Source organism: Oncorhynchus keta, chromosome 35 (assembly GCF_023373465.1).
Source record: "Oncorhynchus keta strain PuntledgeMale-10-30-2019 chromosome 35, Oket_V2, whole genome shotgun sequence".
Taxonomy (NCBI): Eukaryota; Metazoa; Chordata; class Actinopteri; order Salmoniformes; family Salmonidae; genus Oncorhynchus; species Oncorhynchus keta.
In genome coordinates this window covers 46,544,269-46,562,135 of record NC_068455.1, presented here as the reverse complement: position 1 = coordinate 46,562,135, position 17,867 = coordinate 46,544,269, and the positions used below count along the sequence as shown (strand labels likewise).

Genomic DNA, 17,867 nt, shown 5'->3' with positions numbered 1-17,867 from the left:
CCTGCCCTTCAGTATACCTACAACACCCGAGTTCACAGGAAGGCAAAAAATGACAACCACCCGAGCCACTGCCTGTTCACCCCACTTCCATCCAGAAGGCGAGGTCCGTACAGGTGCGTCAAAGCTGGGACCCGAGAGATAGAAGATGTTTTTCAATCTCAACGCCATCAGATTGTTAAACAGCCACCACGAGCACAGAGAGGCGGCTGCCTACCTACAGACTTGATATCATTGGCCACTTTAAGAAATAAATCCACTTTAGGAATGTTTACATATCTCGCATTTTTTTATTTTTTTTATTTCACCTTTATTTAACCAGGTAGGCTAGTTGAGAACAAGTTCTCATTTGCAACTGCGACCTGGCCAAGATAAAGCATAGCAGTGTGAACAGACAATACAGAGTTACACATGGAGTAAACAATTAACAAGTCAATAACACAGTAGGGAAAAAAAGAGAGTCTATATACATTGTGTGCAAAAGGCATGAGGTAGGCAAGGTAGGCGAAAGAGGTAGGCGAATAATTACAATTTTGCAGATTAACACTGGAGTGATAAATGATCAGATGGTCATGTACAGGTAGAGATATTGGTGTGCAAAAGAGCAGAAAAGTAAATAAATAAAAACAGTATGGGGTAGGTAAAAATGGGTGGGCTATTTACCGATAGACTATGTACAGCTGCAGCGATCGGTTAGCTGCTCAGATAGCAGATGTTTGAAGTTGGTGGGGGAGATTTTTGCAATTCGTTCCAGTCACAGGCAGCAGAGAACTGTAACTGGAACGAAAGGCGGCCAAATGAAGTGTTGGCTTTAGGGATGATCAGTGAGATACACCTGCTGGAGCGCGTGCTACGGGTGGGTGTTGCCATCGTGACCAGTGAACTGAGATAAGGCAGAGCTTTACCTAGCATGGACTTGTAGATGACCTGGAGCCAGTGGGTCTGGCAACGAATATGTAGCGAGGGCCAGCCGACTAGAGCATACAGGTCGCAGTGGTGGGTGGTATAAGGTGCTTTAGTGACAAAACGGATGGCACTGTGATAAACTCCATCCAGTTTGCGGAGTAGAGTGTTGGAAGCAATTTTGTAGATGACATCGCCGAAGTCGAGGATCGGAAGGAGAGTCAGTTTTACTAGGGTAAGTTTGGCGGCGTGAGTGAAGGAGGCTTTGTTGCGGAATAGAAAGCCAACTCTAGATTTGATTTTCAATTGGAGATGTTTGATATGAGTCTGGAAGGAGAGTTTACAGTCTAGCCAGACACCTAGGTACTTAAAGATGTCCACATATTCAAGGTCGGAACCATCCAGGGTGGTGATGCTAGTCAGGCGTGCGGGTGCAGGCAGCGAACGGTTGAAAAGCATGCATTTGGTTTTACTAGCGTTTAAGAGCAGTTGGAGGCCACGAAAGGAGTGTTGTATGGCATTGAAGCTCGTTTGGAGGTTAGATAGCACAGTGTCCAAGGACGGGCCGGAAGTATATAGAATGGTGTCGTCTGCGTAGAGGTGGATCAGGGAATCGCCCGCAGCAAGAGCAACATCATTGATATATACAGAGAAAAGAGTCTGCCCGAGAATTGAACCCTGTGGCACCCCCATAGAGACTGCCAGAGGATCGGACAGCATGCCCCCCGATTTGACACACTGAACTCTGTCTGCAAAGTAGTTGGTGAACCAGGCAAGGCAGTCATCAGAAAAACCGAGGCTACTGAGTCTGCCGATAAGAATATGGTGATTGACAAGAGTTGAAAGCCTTGGAAGGTCGATGAAGACTGCTGCACAGTACTGTCTTTTATCGATGGCGGTTATGATATCTTGTACCGAGTTAGCTGGTTAGCTTCTGGAGGTTCTTGAATGTGTTCTAAAAATAATAGCGATTCCGTATCACATTGGGTGAGGCAGGTTACCGGAAGGTATAATCTAATTAAAAATCGAAAAGAGATTTAAAGTAAATATGGGTCCAGTGAGTGGCTGGGACGCGGCGATTCAGACAGTTAGCAGGCCTGTGCTAACAAGCTAACAGTTAGTAGGCCGGGGCTAAACAAGGAAGCAGTTAGCGGACCGGGGCTAAACAAGCTAGCAGGTAGCAGGCCGAATTAGCAAGCAAGGAGATAGCAAGGGCTAGAAAGTTAGCCTTTGGGGGACGTCGCAATGGGGTGAGTCTGTTTATGCCTCTTCATGCGGTGACATCGATAGACCGGTCGTGGGTCCGGATATTGTAGCCCAGGATACTTATCTCACATGTATATACTGTATACTGTTTTCTACACTATCTATTGCATCTTAGCCGCTCTCACTGCTCATCCATTATATTGTATATTTAAATATTCTTATCCCATTCCTTTACTAGATTGTGTGTATTAGGTTTTGTTGTGGAACTTGTTAGATATTAGGTTTTGTTGTGGGATTGTTAGATATTACCTGTTAGATACTGCTGCACTGTCGGATCTAGAATCATAAGCATTTCGCTAGACTCGCAATAATATCTGCTAACCATGTGTATGTGACCAATACTGTTTGATTTGACACATGGCTGGTTGAATGCCGAACTCTTCAATGCTGAAACATCAATCCATGGGTGAGACAGTGCCACTTTTTAATTTGTGCCTCAATCAAAATGAAAAAAGTAATGTTGCAAATTCAGCAGGCTGTGGTGTAAAATAAGCTTTTAAAAGTGTTGGCGTTATTTTATTAATTATTGTTAATGCTGTCTTTGGTGTGCTTATCAATGCACAAGCACCTTTTTCCTGCCGCTATCGCTTCTTGTGGAGCTTGTCGTGTGGTGGCCAGACGAATAATTCAGGATAAATGGAGTTAGCCCTGAGTTAGCCTGCCCCGGAGCAGGTTAGTTCTGAAGGCTTCATTGCCATAGAAATTAGCTGGCCACTTTCACGGTACTGGTTATTCCAGGTTGAACTCAAAGTTCCCTCGCTAACTCGTCAAACATTATTCGTAGTATAGAGCTCAGGAAGAAGCCCTCTCTGTTGCCGTCTCCTGTGTCCCACCGGCTACAGCACTGTGCTCCCAGTTCACCCCGAACAAGCTGATCGCTGTGTCTGTGAATGCATCCCCACACAAACACACACACAGGAGACATAACACTAAAACAATTAACAAACCAATCAATAATTATGAATTGATGATTCATCATAATAATATGCTAAGTGAGTAATGCACCAATGCATCACCGGGGGCAAACTACCTGCCCTCCAGGACACCTACAACACCCGATGTCACAGGAAGGCCAGATAGATCATCATGGACAATAACCACCCTAGCCACTGCCTGTTCACCCCGCTATCATCCAGAAGGCGAGGTCAGTACAGGTGCATCAAAGCTGGAACTGAAAGACTGAAAAACAGCTTCTATCTCAAGGCCATCAGACTGTTAAATAGCCATCACTAGCACATTAGAGGCTACTGCCCTATATACATAGACTTGAAATCACTGGCAACTTTAATAATGGAACACTAGTCACTTTATATTTTTCATTACTCATCATGTATGTACTGTATTCTATTCTACTGTATCTTAGTCTATGTCGCTCAGACATTGCTCGTCCAAATATTTATATATTCTTAATTCCATTCCTTTACTTAGATTTGTGTGTATTGCTGTGAAAAACTTAGATATTACTTGTTAGATATTACTGCACTGTTGGAGCTAGAAACACAAGCATTTCGCTACACCCGCAATAACATCTGCTAAACACGGGAAGGTGACCAATAACCTTTGATTTGAACAATAAAGCGAAGCAGCCACAACTGTCAGTAAGTGTCCATGATTGAGTCTTTTAATGAAGAGTTGGTGATAAAAATGTCCAGTTTGAGTGTTTTTTTGCAGCTCGTTCCAGTCGCTAGCTGCAGCGAACTGAAAAGACAAGCGACCCAGGGATGTGTGTGCTTTGGGTACCTTTAACAGAATGTGAATGGCAGAATGGGTGTTGTATGTGGAGTTTGAGGGCTGCAGAAGGTATCTCAGATAGGGGGGAGTGAGGTCTAAGAGGGTTTTATAAATAAGTATCAACCAGTGGGTCTTGCGACTGGTATACATAGATGACCAGTTTACAGAGGAGTATAGAGTGCAGTGATGTGTCCTATAAGGAGCATTGGTGGCAAATCTGATGGCCGAATGGTAAAGCACATCTAGCCGCTCGAGAGCACCCTCGCATGGGTAGGATGATCATCTGAATCAGGGTTAGTTTGGCAGCTGGGTTGAAAGAGGAGTGATTACGATAGAGGAAACTAAGTCTAGATATTACCTTAGACTGCAGTTTTGATATGTGCTGAGAGAAGGACAGTGTACCGTCTAGCCATACTCCCAAGTACTTGTATGAGGTGACTACCTAAAGCTCTAAACCCTCAGAAGTAGTAATCACACCGTTGGGGAGAGGGGCATTCCTCTTACCAACCACATTACCTTTGTTTTGTAGGTGTTCAGAACAAGGTTAAGAGCATAGAAAGCTTTTTGGACACTAAGAATGGGGAGGGACCAGCTGAGTATAAGACTGTATCATCTGCATATACATGGATGAGAGAGCTTCCTACTGCCTGAGCTATGTTGATGTAAATTGATAAGAGCGTGGGGACTAGGATCGAGCATTGGGGTACTCCCTTGGTGATTGGTGGCACCCTTGGTGACAGCAGGCACCAGGCAAAAGACCCCTCAGAGACACCAATACTCCTTAGCCGGCCCACAAGAATTTAATGGTCTACCGTATCAAAGGCTTTGGCCAAGTCAATAAAAATAGCAGCTCAATATTGCTTAGAATCAAGGGCAATGGTGACATAATTTAGGACCTTTAAGGTTGCAGTGACACATCCAAAACCTGAGCGGAAACCAGAGCCTTGTAGATGACCTGGAGCCAGTGGGTTTGACGACGAGTATGAAACAATGGCAGCCAACGAGAGTGTACAGGTCGCAGTGGTGGGTAATATATGGGGCTTTGGTGACAAAACGGATGGCACTGTGATAAACTGCATCCAATTTGTTGAGTAGAGTGTTGGAGGGTATTTTAATAGATGACATCGCCGAAGTCAAGGATCGGTATGATTTTACGAGGGTATGTTTGGCTGCATGAGTGAAGGATGCTTTGTTGAGAAATAGGAAGCCGATTCTAGATTGAATTTTGGATTGGAGATGCTTAATGTGAGTCTGGAAGGAGAGGTTACAGTCTAGCCAGACACCCAGGTATTTGTAGTTGTCCACATATTCTAAGTCAGAACGGTGGGATTCTAAGTTGTCGGTAATCTGTTTGTTGACTTGGCTTTCGAAGACCTTAGAAAGGCAGGGTAGGATAGATATAGGTCTGTAGCAATTTGGGTCTAGAGTGTCTCCCCCTTTGAAGAGGGGGATGACCGCGGCAGCTTTCCAATCTTTGCGAATCTCAGACGATACGAATGATGTTGAACAGGCTAATAATAGGGGTTGCAATAATTTCAGCAGATAGCTGACGTTCCTCTTTTGAATTTATCTGGATTTGGGTGAAGGAGAAATGGGGAGGCTTGGGCAAGTTGCCGTGGGGAGTGCAGGGCTGTTGACCGGGGTAGCCAGGTGGAAAGTATGGCCAGCCGTAGAAAAATGCTTATTGAAATTATCAATTATAGAGGATTTATCGGTGGTGACAGTTTTTCCTAGCCTCCGTGCAGTGGGGAGCTGGGAGGTGGTGCTCTTTTTCTCCATGTACTTTACAGTGTCCCAGAACTTTTTTGAGTTTGTGGTACAGGATGCAAATTTCTGCTTGAAAAAGCTGGCCTTAGCTTTCCTAACTGCCTGTGTATATTTGTTCCTGAAAGCCCTTAAGAAGTTAAAGTGCAGAAAACCTAGGCTTTTACAAGAGCAGATATCAGAGCACGAGTCAGAATTGGGGCTAGCAACAGTAGACGGGCCAGGGTGTGCATGCACATTTCCAGATATCATCAGCAGTAATACAATCAGGGCATGGCCAAGGACATGGAGAGCTCTGCAGTGTTGATTTATGACATTTGAATGTGCATTAGATGGCAACAAGATCATATTGTACAGCAATTTCATCAGGTAACATGAATACAAAGCCGGCAAGAGGTGGTTAAAATAGGTTGGGAGGCCAAGAGTCTGTGTAACCAATAGAGAGTCAGAGTCCCGAGTGTGAGAACAAACTGTCCCACAGTTAAGTAAACAAGCAAGTTCATAGTCAACAAAGCACGCAGGAGTCATGAGGCAAATGGCATAAAGCACAAGAAAAACATTTTACGACTTGGGGCTAGCCATTGTAAGTCCAGAGTCACTCGCCCCAACAGTGCGTGTGTACTGGAGGTGAGCTAAACCTCGCAAGAGAGGGGGCAGTGTGGCAGGCGTACCTGTACCAGACAGGGGGAGACAGGCCAGAGCAGATGGTAAACTAGCTAATGTAGCTAGCAAGTCTCTGTCCGCCATTTTTTCCACGTGGAAAAGGAGGTCGTTAGCGAGCTATATCTCTTCAGTTTCTGTGCATGGTCCTTTACGACATCCAAACAAAGTTGACCAGTGGCTGTTGTATTTTGGAGATTGCGAGGAGGTTATCTTCTGATGTGATCAAATGTGATTAAATACTTTCAAGTGATATCCTCTGGGTCCACATTGTACATTTTGTTATACAGTTGAAGTCGTAAGTTTACATACACTTATGTTATAGTCCACTCCACAAACCACTCCACAAATTCCTTTTAACAAACTATAGTTTTGGCAAGTCGATTAGCACATCTACTTTGTGCATGACACGATACATTTTTCCAACAATTGTTTACAGACAGATTATTTCACTTGTAATTTACTGTATCACAATTCCAGTGGGTCAGAAGTTTACATATACTAAGTTGACTGTGCCTTTAAACAGCTTGGAAAATCCCACAAAATTATGTCATGGCTTTAGAAGCTTCTAATTTGAGTCAATTACAGGTGTACCCATGGATGTATTTCAAGGCCTACCTTCAAACTCAGTGCCTCTTTGCTTGACATCATGGGAAAATCAAAAGAAATCAGCCAGGACCTCCACAAGTCTGTTTCATCCTTGCGAGCTATTTCCAAACCCCTGAAGGTACCGCGTTTGTTTGTACAAACAATAGTACGCAAGTATAAACACCATGGGACCACACAGCTGTCATACCACTCAGGAAGGAGACACATTCTGCCTCCTAGAGATGAACGTACTTTGATGTGAAAAGTGCAAATCAATCCCAGAACAACAGCAAAGGACCTTGTGAAGATGCTGGAGGAAACATGTACAAAAGTATATATATCCACAGCAAAATAAGTCCTATATCGACATAACCTGAAAGGCCACTCAGTAAGGAAGAAGCCACTGCTCCAAAACCACCATAAAAAAGCCAGACTATGGTTTGCAACTGCACATGGGGACAAAGATCGGACTTTTGGAGAAATGTCCTCTGGTCTGATGAAACAATCTGCTTGGCCATAATGACCATCATTATGTTTGGAGGAAAAAGAGGGAGGCTTGCAAGCCGAAGAACACCATCCAAACCGTAAAGCACGGGGATGGTAGCATCATGTTGTGGGGGTGCTTTGCTGCAGGAGGGACTAGTGCACTTCACAAAATAGATGGCCTCATGAGGAATGAAAATTATGTGGATATATTTAAGCAACATCTCAAGACATCATTCAGGAAGTTAAAAGCTTGGTCTCAAATGGATCTTCCAAATAGACAATGACTCCAAGCATAATTCCAAAGTTGTGGCAAAATGGCTTAAGAACAACAAAGTCAAGGTATTGGAGTGGCCATCACAAAGCCCTGACCTCAATCCTACAGAGAGTTTGTGGGCAGAGCTGGAAAAGTGTGTGGGAGCAAGGAGGCCTATAAACCTGACTCAGTCACACCAGCTCTGTCAGGAGGAATGGGACACAATTCACCCAACGTTTTGTGGGAGGCTTGTGGAAGGCTACCCAAAACGTTAGACCCAAGTTAAACAATTTAAAGGCAATGCTACCAATTACGAATGTATGTAAACTAGAGGTCGACCGATTATGATTTTTCAACGCCGTTACCGATACCGATTATTGGAGGACAGAAAAAAGGCCGATACCGATTAATCGTCCAATTTATTAAAAACAAAATGTGTGTGTGTGTATATATATGTGTGTGTGTGTGTGTGTGTGTGTGTGTGTGTATATATATATATATATATATATATATATATATATATATATACATTCCGATTAATCGGTCGACCTCTAATATAAACTTCTGACCCACTGGAAATGTGATGAAAGATATAATATCTGAAATAAATCATTTTCTGTACTATTATTCTGACATTTCACATTCTTAAAATAAAGTGTGTTTACATACACCTTAGCCAAATACATTTAAACGTCTGACTTCAAATGTCTGTTACCCAAAATAAATTCAATTCAATCAAAGCAACAATATATGCAATTTCAACTATTTATAATGCATAGTAATAATGTTTGGTGGCGAGACTTGTGCTATTAATACAAAAAATTGTTTAATTTCAATATCTTTTGTCCGAAGTAAAAAAAGAAATCCAGGAGATTCTAAAGCTAATTTGAGCTATGTACTAACAAGGCTTTTCAGCATAAGCAGCTTGACTACTAGAATAGTGTAGCTTTATTGATCAACTGTTCTTCAACAACAGATGTACTCACATTGGATGGGTTGATTAGGATTCAAACCTTCTCTCAATCAGCCTAATGCGTACTCTTCGAGTAGGTTTACCCCATTAATGTACTTGGTAATGTAAACATGTTTTTTCATGCAAGACATCATCCCATTCCACTCATTTAAACATTATGGGGAGGTTTTCCTGGACACAGAGTCAAGGAAGTTGATTCATTTGATTGAAGTTTCTTTTAAAGGTAGACGGCACTATACATGCGTATTTACTAGCAACCTATCAAGGAAGAGGAGTCAAGAAAAGGGGAAAGTAAGTCTTATTTGTTTTAGATGTTGAGATGGAATTGATGAGTTAAAAAAATATATCTCGTTCCTTCTCTCCGTCTACCCCCTTACATTTTCTTCCTCTCCCAGCTCCACACCTGCAATCATCTTTCTCTTTTTTCTTACTCTACTTTTACTTTGTGATGAGTAGAGTGTTTTTTTCTGAAAGGACTGGACTCCTTTTCTCATTCTTCCCCTAATTTTTTTCCCTAATTAACCTGCGGGGCAAGCGGGAAGCTCTGCTAAATCGAGGCTTGGGCTAATAGAGATCTTCCTCTCGCATTCTCTCCATCACTGAGAGCCAGAACAGCCACTCTTTCTCTCTCTCCTTCTTGCTATCTTTCTCTTCCTGTCAGCAGCTATCAGGACCCATTAGATAACAAATTGTGAGGCGTTACTTTTTTCTTCACATTTTTTCTGCTTTCTTTCATTCCCCCCTCCTCTCCTTTTCTGCTTTCCAAACAAGATAAGGCAGTTTTTTTGCTAAATTCTCCACTTCGCCTGCCTAAGTGGTAATGGTTTTCAAAGCTCCAGCTATTATCGCTGACACACAGCGGCAAACACATCCACCAAGTTGGACAGGCACCTTGTGCTGGGTTACCACATTTTTATTTTATTTTGTGTCTATTCGAGAGTTGATGAATGACAGGTGAGCGGTTCTGGGTCAATTCCATCTCAACTCATTCCATTCTGGAAATTAATGGATAATCACTGGTTTAATTGGAGAAATAGCCCATTATTTTAAATTTTGACTTTTTTCCTGCCCTATTCTTTTAGTGAATTTCAATTCATTCCCTGTGTAGTGAATACGCTCGAGTTGAAATGGAATTGACCCCAACCTTATACTGTAAGAGAAAGAGCTGCCGATTTTGTAGGGTGTTATTAAAGAAGGCTGCTGTTTCCGGAACTCAGTAAGGGCTTTAACGATTGTGTGTCTTAGACTTTAGTGTAAATGTTTTTTAATTTTATTTAACATTTTTCCACAGGATCCATGGCTCTATGGATTGTCTTTCAGAGCTGTCCTCCTCACGTCTCAACCGTCCTTTTGCTAGTGAGTTTTTGGCCTTGGTTTTTCCTTATTTATACATTTATTCTTGCAAACGCTGAGTAAACTTAATTAACGATGATAACATTTTAATGATGGAAAATGCAGTTGTCTTCATGTCACAATTATTTCGGTACCCTTCACTGTGTGTGTGTCCTTTGTATTTGTTTATGTTAGTATGTGTACTTCATATTTGTGAATCTGTCTATGTGTATTCACACACGTGTCTGTCATATTTCAGGAATCAGGCGCAGCTTCAGCACGTCGACGGCCATCGCTGCCCAGAAGGAGCAGAGCCAGAAGAGTACCGTCAACAGGTGGCTATTTTCTCATAAGCAATCTCCTCCACATTCCACGTGTCTGCATTTCTCCTCCCTGACCATTTCAGCTTTCTCCCTAATCCCCCCACCACCGGAGGTAAAATCAATAGTGGTCAGCAAAAATCGTTTTGGGGAATTGCCAATGCTCGATAGCAGGGTTATAAGGAGTATGAAAGCAATCCGAGATCAATCCCTTTCCTTCGCGTTCCTCTCCCTTTCTCGTTTTACATCTTTCTCTCAGCCCTCCCATTCCTTCCCTTCCTCCCTTTGCCACTCTCTTCATTCTTCCCAGTCCATTGTCTCACTTTCTCATTACACCCTCCTTTCACTATTTTTACTCTCCTTTCTCCATCCCGATTTCTAATCATCTTTCTCACGCTGCACTATTTCACCCTCTTTCTCTACCCTTTTACTCCTTCTCTTGCTTGCTGCCTTACGCTCTCCCTCTCTGCTACCCTACTCTGCTTCTCTCCCTCTACACTCACCCTTCTGTCCCTCTCTTTCTCTCTCCACCTCTAACCCCATTCATCCATCTTAATTCAATTTCAATTTAAGGGGCTGTAACATGGGAAACATGTTTACATTGCCAAAGCAAGTGAAATAGATCAAATAAATGAAATAAACTATAACAAAATCAGCAGTAAACATTACACTCACAAAAGTTCCAAAAGAATAAAGACATTTCAAATGTCATATTATGTCTATATAGTGTTGTAATGATGTGGAAATGTGACTGACCTGCTGAAATCGGTCTTATGTAGCGAAATCAGATTTTTTTATTTTTATATTGGATAGAAGTAGACTCACAGCTACAAAATTGTGTATCATACACTGCATTTTTTGAGGAACGATGGGAAAGTAATTCTGCTTTGAACGTTGATGAACTTGTAAACTGACGTTTGAGAAAAGAGCCTTTGAATGTTTTGGTACTTATTGGAGAGCTCTCCTTTGTCTACACCCATTCCAGGTAAACGGAAAGTGTCCAGATAAAAATATTTGACGCTTACCCAGACACACTTGTTTAAATTGATGCGTCATGTGAAAGAAATGCTATAACCCCCAGCCACATCCAATGGTGGAATTCCTTATATTAAACCATACGGCACAAGTAAAAAAAAAATCATTATTATTGATGGATAGCCAGGGGTGCACTCCAATACTCAGACATAATTTACAAACAAAGTGTTTGTGTTTAGTGAGTCTGCCAGATCAGATGCAGTAGGGATGACTGTTGAAGGAATTCTAAATTCCTCTGTTTTATTTCCCAATCAAAATTAAACACTTTGTCTATGCATTTAAGGGTTTGTAAGGCCCTAATATTTTATAAGAATGGACAGAGCCCCGGTCTTAAAAGTCAGGTAACAGCATTTAATTCAAGAGAGTACTGCTTCATACACATTTTGCCACAGGTTATAAACTGAAAATGACGTAAGCGTTTTCTAAATGTTCTATCTTTTCTTGACACTGGTAGAGAGGCCCTATAGTTCTCGAGCCTTCCCTCCTCGCCTAAAGCCAAGGTCAGTCAGTGTAGATAGCATTCTAGACAGTCTGGAGATAGTCCGTCCCTGCCATCTGGAGAGTTCATTCATTTGTACCAAGGCATTGTTCTGAACTCCTGACTATATTATATACAATTGGGAATGGGAGCAAGAGAGAAAATTCATACATGTACAGTACATAATAACATTTGGACTAGTCAGTCCTGATTGAAATGTATACATAATTAGTCATCATTGATAAAAATTCCCTTAACAATGACCAGGGATTTTCTCTTGATAAGTGTGTGAATTGGACAACTTTCCTGTCAAAATGTAAGGAACATGTATGGAGTAAAAAGTACCTTAAGAAAGAAAATAATGTAGTGATGTAAAAGTTCCCCAAAAATATAAATAGTAAAGAAATACTTGTAGTACTTTAAAGTATTTTTACTTAAGTACTTTACACCACTGCCCAAATGCCTTCACACCAGTGCATTAGCATACTTTATATACTGTTACACACTTAGTATAATCAACCCAGTAGTATCACATAGTATTCCATACATAAGTTAAGGCCATGCAACCTGAGTTGAAACCTGAGTGATGTTGATACGGTCACATGATATTGTCGTAGTATGTTACAAAATCATGTTACAACCACACATAGCAAAATATTGATATATAAAATGAATATTGCTAAGTATTGCTAAGTGGATGGGTCTCTACAGAAGGTGTAAACGGTACAGCCAAATGGTTACTGGCATAGTAACAATATCAGAAATAGTGTCAATAAAATAATATACAGGAACAATATCAACAACGATATCAGTGATAGACGAGGTAGTTGTATGCATACAATCAGGGGTAAAGTGGCTGGGCAGTAGGATAAAATAAAATAGTAGCAGGAGAGTCATTTGAATAGAGTAGTGCTGATGACTGGTCTGTCAGAACCACGCATGAACAATATATTCGGAGAGCCTGTTTCTGTCCTGCCCTTGACTTTGATGCAGGGCATATGATGTCCATAGCCTCCTCCTCGTTGAAAAACTCCCTGATCTTCTAAAAAGTGTCCAGTCCAGGTGGTGTTGTACAGGCAGACCAACTATGGGAGGAAGGATGTCAGCGTTGCGCAGCAACAGTCCGAACGCTCCTTAGCTACAAAAACACACGGCTCCAGAGCAATCGAAGCTGTAAAACAGGGAATAACAAACCAAAACATCACAAGAGATTACAACCTTGACCAGCATCAATTCATCTCCCAAGTTTAGATTAGATGAATATCCTCATGCAATGAAAATGATATTCACCTGAAATGCTGGTACTGCTTGATCTGTGGTACAGAGTCAGGTGTTGTTGCCAGCCAAAGCTTTCCACCAGCACCGTATCATTTTCCAGTCCAACCAGCTGTGTGATGTTGACCCCTGTCACGGTGCTGTCCTTCACAACACCAGCAATCTCAGACAAAGTGTTTACTCTGGTCTTTCTGAAGCGCTGCTTAATGAGGCCGAAGCACCTGTCGGGGGCAAACTTGGTGTGGCATATGATCAGGAAATGAAGGTCCAGACTGTGGCTAGTTCAGTTAGGGGCCCCCAGAGACAGAAATAATGTGATATCAATAAAAGTACAGCCAATCATGTTACAGGTTAATTAAATAATCAAAGCGGAAGTGTTGTCATCGATTCCTAGTAGAGACGCCACACTGCTGCTTTTGTCATATGGGATGGCAGCATATTTCCACCAAAGTGTTTGTGTCCTGAGTGGTGTCCATGTAATACTATTGCATTATCCTCCAAGTAGTTGTTGATGAAGTCCACCACTCGCTACAAGTCCTCATATTTTATCTACATTTATTCAACTCTAATTCTATATTTTTTGCAGAAGAACTCAGGAGCCCATGAGCTCACGCTTTTTCTCTCTTGCTCCCTCTCTCTTTATCTCTCCCTCTCCCCTCAGGTCACGTTCCAACTCCCACCGTCGGCGCTGGAGCACCCTGAGTGGTGGCTGGGGTCCGGGAACAGGTGGCACAGGAAGCTCCGGAGGAACCACTGCCACCACCACCACCACCACCTCGTCTGGCTCGGACGCGTCAGTGCGCCTCCACCTGGGCATGCAAGTGCTGCTGAGCAGTGCGAACGAGATGGCTCTGATCCGCTACATGGGCCAGGCTGACTTCGCCCCAGGCCTGTGGCTAGGCCTGGAGCTGCGCACCGCCAAGGGCAAGAATGATGGCCAGGTGGGCGGCCGCCGCTACTTCATGTGCCGCCCGGACTACGGCGTGCTGGTGAGGCCCAGCCGTGTCACCTACCGCGGCATTAATGGTGCCCGGCTAGTGGATGAGAACAGCTGAGGACACTAGGACCCAGGGGGTTGGGTTGGGTTAGGTGGGTGGGTGGGTGGGTGGGAAAGCAGTAGAGCGAGCATATCGGAGAAAAGTTTCTGTTTGTTTTCTTTTGGGGGGGGGGGGGTTGTTTTGCGATTTTCCCTTGTTTGTTTTTTCTTGGGTTTTGTGTTTGTTTCTTTTGCTCCTTGAAATGTCCCCCAAAAACAACACTACCTAATTAATGATTGTTATATACATTTAAGAAATGTTTTATTTTAAGATGTATGTTATGGTGGTGTGGCTAGCCTACATTTTAACGACACATCAGCTAGTTTGTCCTATTTACTTGCTGATTTACCTGTTTTGTTTTACCTGTTTACTCTACTCGTTGACCATCAATGGACACTAGAAAACTAGATATTACATTTAAAATTGAGACTACGAGAGTTGTCATGCTATTGAACACACTGTAGGTATGAGGCAACATACATTTTGATTGTCATAGATATGTTTGATAGGGTGGAATAAAATGATTTTCAGAAATATTTATACTTATAATTTTACTGTGTGATATGATTTAATTGATGGAAATGCACTTGATTGATGGAAAATGTGTATAAATCCGATACAGTAAATTAATACTTCCATTCTTCTTCCCTAAGCTCCCTCACTGTACTGTATGTAGAGATTTGAACTGATATCAAAGCTAACCTCTGGTCAGCAACGCAGCTAAGCACCTTAAAGCAAGACAATGTCCTAGTACAGAGGTACTAAAATATCCCCTGATTTGAGCACTTTGGAGTAAATGGATAAGGCTGTTCGTAATGATAATGCAGGGTTATCTGGATTCACTGCTGACTGTCCTAAATGAGCAAGAATGTGCACTGTGTTTGGCCAATACTGAATTTGAATTCACTGCCAACTTGTGCTGAATTGCTAATTGACCATCAGCTCCTACACCCTAGGCACTGCTGTGGATCTGAGTGGATTGGATGGGTGGAAGCAATATGGTAATAGGTTCACCTTGCCTTCTGATTGGCTGGGTAGAAATATTGCTTATACCTATCAATCGGTTTCAGATCTAGAGGAGTGCATAAAGGATATGGGCTAGGGGTTGATTTGGAATTCAGCCATATTCAGCCATTAATGCTATGGCACCACTTGAGTACTGGTATAGTGCCGTCAAGTGATGCCAATTTATACAAATATGGTCCTACACTGACGTGACACTCATAGGCCTATTGATGTATGCTACCTACTTTTGGTCAGATTGGACACCCCACTGGCTCTGTGACATAAGATTTGTCTAAAGATAACTTCCATCTGCACGACTGTTAATGACGTCTTATGTCGTGCTTATGACAAACTACAAAATGCTTTGTGAAAGCTGGTTTCCGTGAAGCGTATTCCAAAGTTATATACCGATAAAGATTACAGTCTTGACAAGTCAGCAGGCAACAAGCTATTGATTATATCTGTGGAGAAAAAAAAGAGACCTTATTTAACACAAGCTCCATGTGCCACCCAATAACAAAGGTAGAACGCAACAGTAGCCCAGATTCTGAATGCAATATACCATTGATCGGTCTGGTTGGGCCCTATGCAATTGAAATGTGTTGGCAGGACGAATCATGGTTGCCTGAGATATTCGCCTGAGGTTTGGCGATGAAAGAAGCTCGGTGGTATGAGTGCTAATTCAACTGCTCGTATCTCTTCTCTGTAGTCAGTTCTGTTATTTCTGTAACAGTCACCGTCGTAACAGTCAGGTCTGTTACGGTCATTGTTGTGGCAATTGAGACAATTGTGTAACAGTCATCACCTTTTCAGTCAATTCTGTAACACTGTTACTTAGTACTGTTGGGTTCTATGATGTCTTCTCAGGCGACACATGATCGGAAAGCCCAAGTTAAAATGCACTTGAAAGTCATTGGTTGCATTGTGTGTCTGCGCAGCGAAAGGGTTTCAGTATGGAATAGTGGCACGTAGTGTAAAAATTGTATTTGTAAAATGAATAAAGATTCTATTCTAATTTCACCGATAGTTTCTCTCTGTCTTTTGGATGCCTGTGCACCAAACCTCCCATGTGGGCGGACTGTCTATTAGCAAACACCTGAATGACTTAGCAAACTTTCCATCCCTGTTTTGCAGCGCATTCGGAAAGTATTCAGACCCCTTGACTTTTTCCACATTTTGTATAAAAAATGTCAAATTGAAATATCACATCTACATAAGTATTCAGACCCTTTACTCAGTACTTTGTTGAAGCACCTTTGGCAGCGATTACAGCCTCGAGTCACACCTCTATTTGGAGAGTTTATCCCATTCTTCTCTGCAGATCCTCTCAAGCTCTGTCAGGTTGGATGTGGAGCGTCGCTGCACAGCTATTTTCAGGTCTCTCCAGAGATGTTCAATCGGGTTAAGTCCAGGCTCTGGCTGGGCCACTCAAAGACATTCAGAGACTTTTCCCGAAGCCACTCCTACATTTTCTTGGCTGTGTGCTTAGGGTCATTGTCCTGTTGGAAGGTGAACCTTCGCCCCCCAGTCGGAGGTCCTGAGCGCTCTGGAGCAGGTTTTCATCAAGGATCTCTCTGTTCATCTTTCCCTCGATCCTGGAGGGTGCCAGGTTTCCTCCAGACGTGATCAATCTTGGTTTCATCAGACCAGAGAATCCTGTTTTTCATGGTCAGAGTCCTTTAGATGCCTTTTGCCAAACTCCAAGCGGGCTGTCATGTGCAATTTACAGAGGCGTGGTTTCCATCTGGCCTCTCTACCATAAAGGCCTGATTGATGGAGTGCTGCAGAGATGGTTTGGGATTATGGAAGTTTCTTTCTTCTCCATAGAGGAACTCTGGAGCTCTGTCAGAGTGACCATCAGGTTCTTGATCACCTCCCTGACCAAGGCCCTTCTCCCCCAATTGCTCAGTTTTGCCTGGCAGCCAACTCCAGGAAGAGTCTTGGTGGTTCCAAACTTCTTCCATTTTTGAATGATGGAGGCCACTGTGTTCTTGGGAACCTTCAATGCTGCAGAAATGTTTTGGTACCAATCCCCAGGTCTGAGCCTCGAAAAAATCCTGTCTTGGAGCGCTACGGAAAATTCCTTCGACCTCATAGCTTAGTTTTTGCTCTGTCATGCATTGTCAACTGTGGAACCTTATATAGAAAGGTGTGTGTCTTTCAAAATCATGTCCAGTCATTTACCACAGGTGGACTCCAATCAAGTTGTAGAAACATCTCAAAGATGATCAATGGAAAAGGATGCACCTGAGCTCAATTTTGACTCTCATAGCAAAGGGTCTGAATACTGATGTAAAGAAGGTTTTTTTTTTTTCTAATAAATTTGCCAATTTTTTTATTTAATATATTTTAATAACAAAATGTGGAAAAGCTCAAGGGAACTGAATACTTTCTGAATGCACTGTATATCTGATGAGAAGAGAGATGTCTGGGGGGGTTACACTTTTTGTTCGATTACAAAATAGGGCTCAACCGTTCTCATTTGGAGGCCAGATTCCATCAGTCCTGTAATAACATGGTTTATTCCCTTTATTTGTTGATTCAACTACTGCTCTGGCACACTGTTTTATACTGAAATACACAGCTCCTTCTAACTCAATGAAAAATATGCGAGTTTCCGGGATGCATGACTTTCCCAAGAAATATCTAAGTATGCCACTCTGAACAATTAAAGGCCTCTGTAACAATATTTACAGGATGTCCCTATTCAACTGGACAGTTGCTGTTTTTTGCATTTGCCACATGGACAAAAACAATATCTATC

At 42.4% G+C, this 17,867-nt stretch overlaps 1 protein-coding gene across 2 annotated transcripts in view; it reads left to right on the top strand.

The window, feature by feature from the left end:
* The window catches only part of LOC118368558 (CAP-Gly domain-containing linker protein 4-like), an 83,443-nt gene extending 67,320 nt beyond the window's left edge, over window positions 1-16,123 (top strand). For both annotated transcript variants that reach the window (XM_035752752.2, XM_052497085.1), the window contains exons 13-15: window positions 9,913-9,977; window positions 10,213-10,288; window positions 13,723-16,123. In XM_035752752.2, the coding sequence (XP_035608645.1) occupies window positions 9,913-9,977; window positions 10,213-10,288; window positions 13,723-14,116 (535 nt within the window). In that variant the 3' untranslated portion in view covers window positions 14,117-16,123. The remainder of the gene's footprint in view (window positions 1-9,912; window positions 9,978-10,212; window positions 10,289-13,722) is intronic.
* The last annotated feature ends 1,744 nt before the right edge of the window (window positions 16,124-17,867 follow it).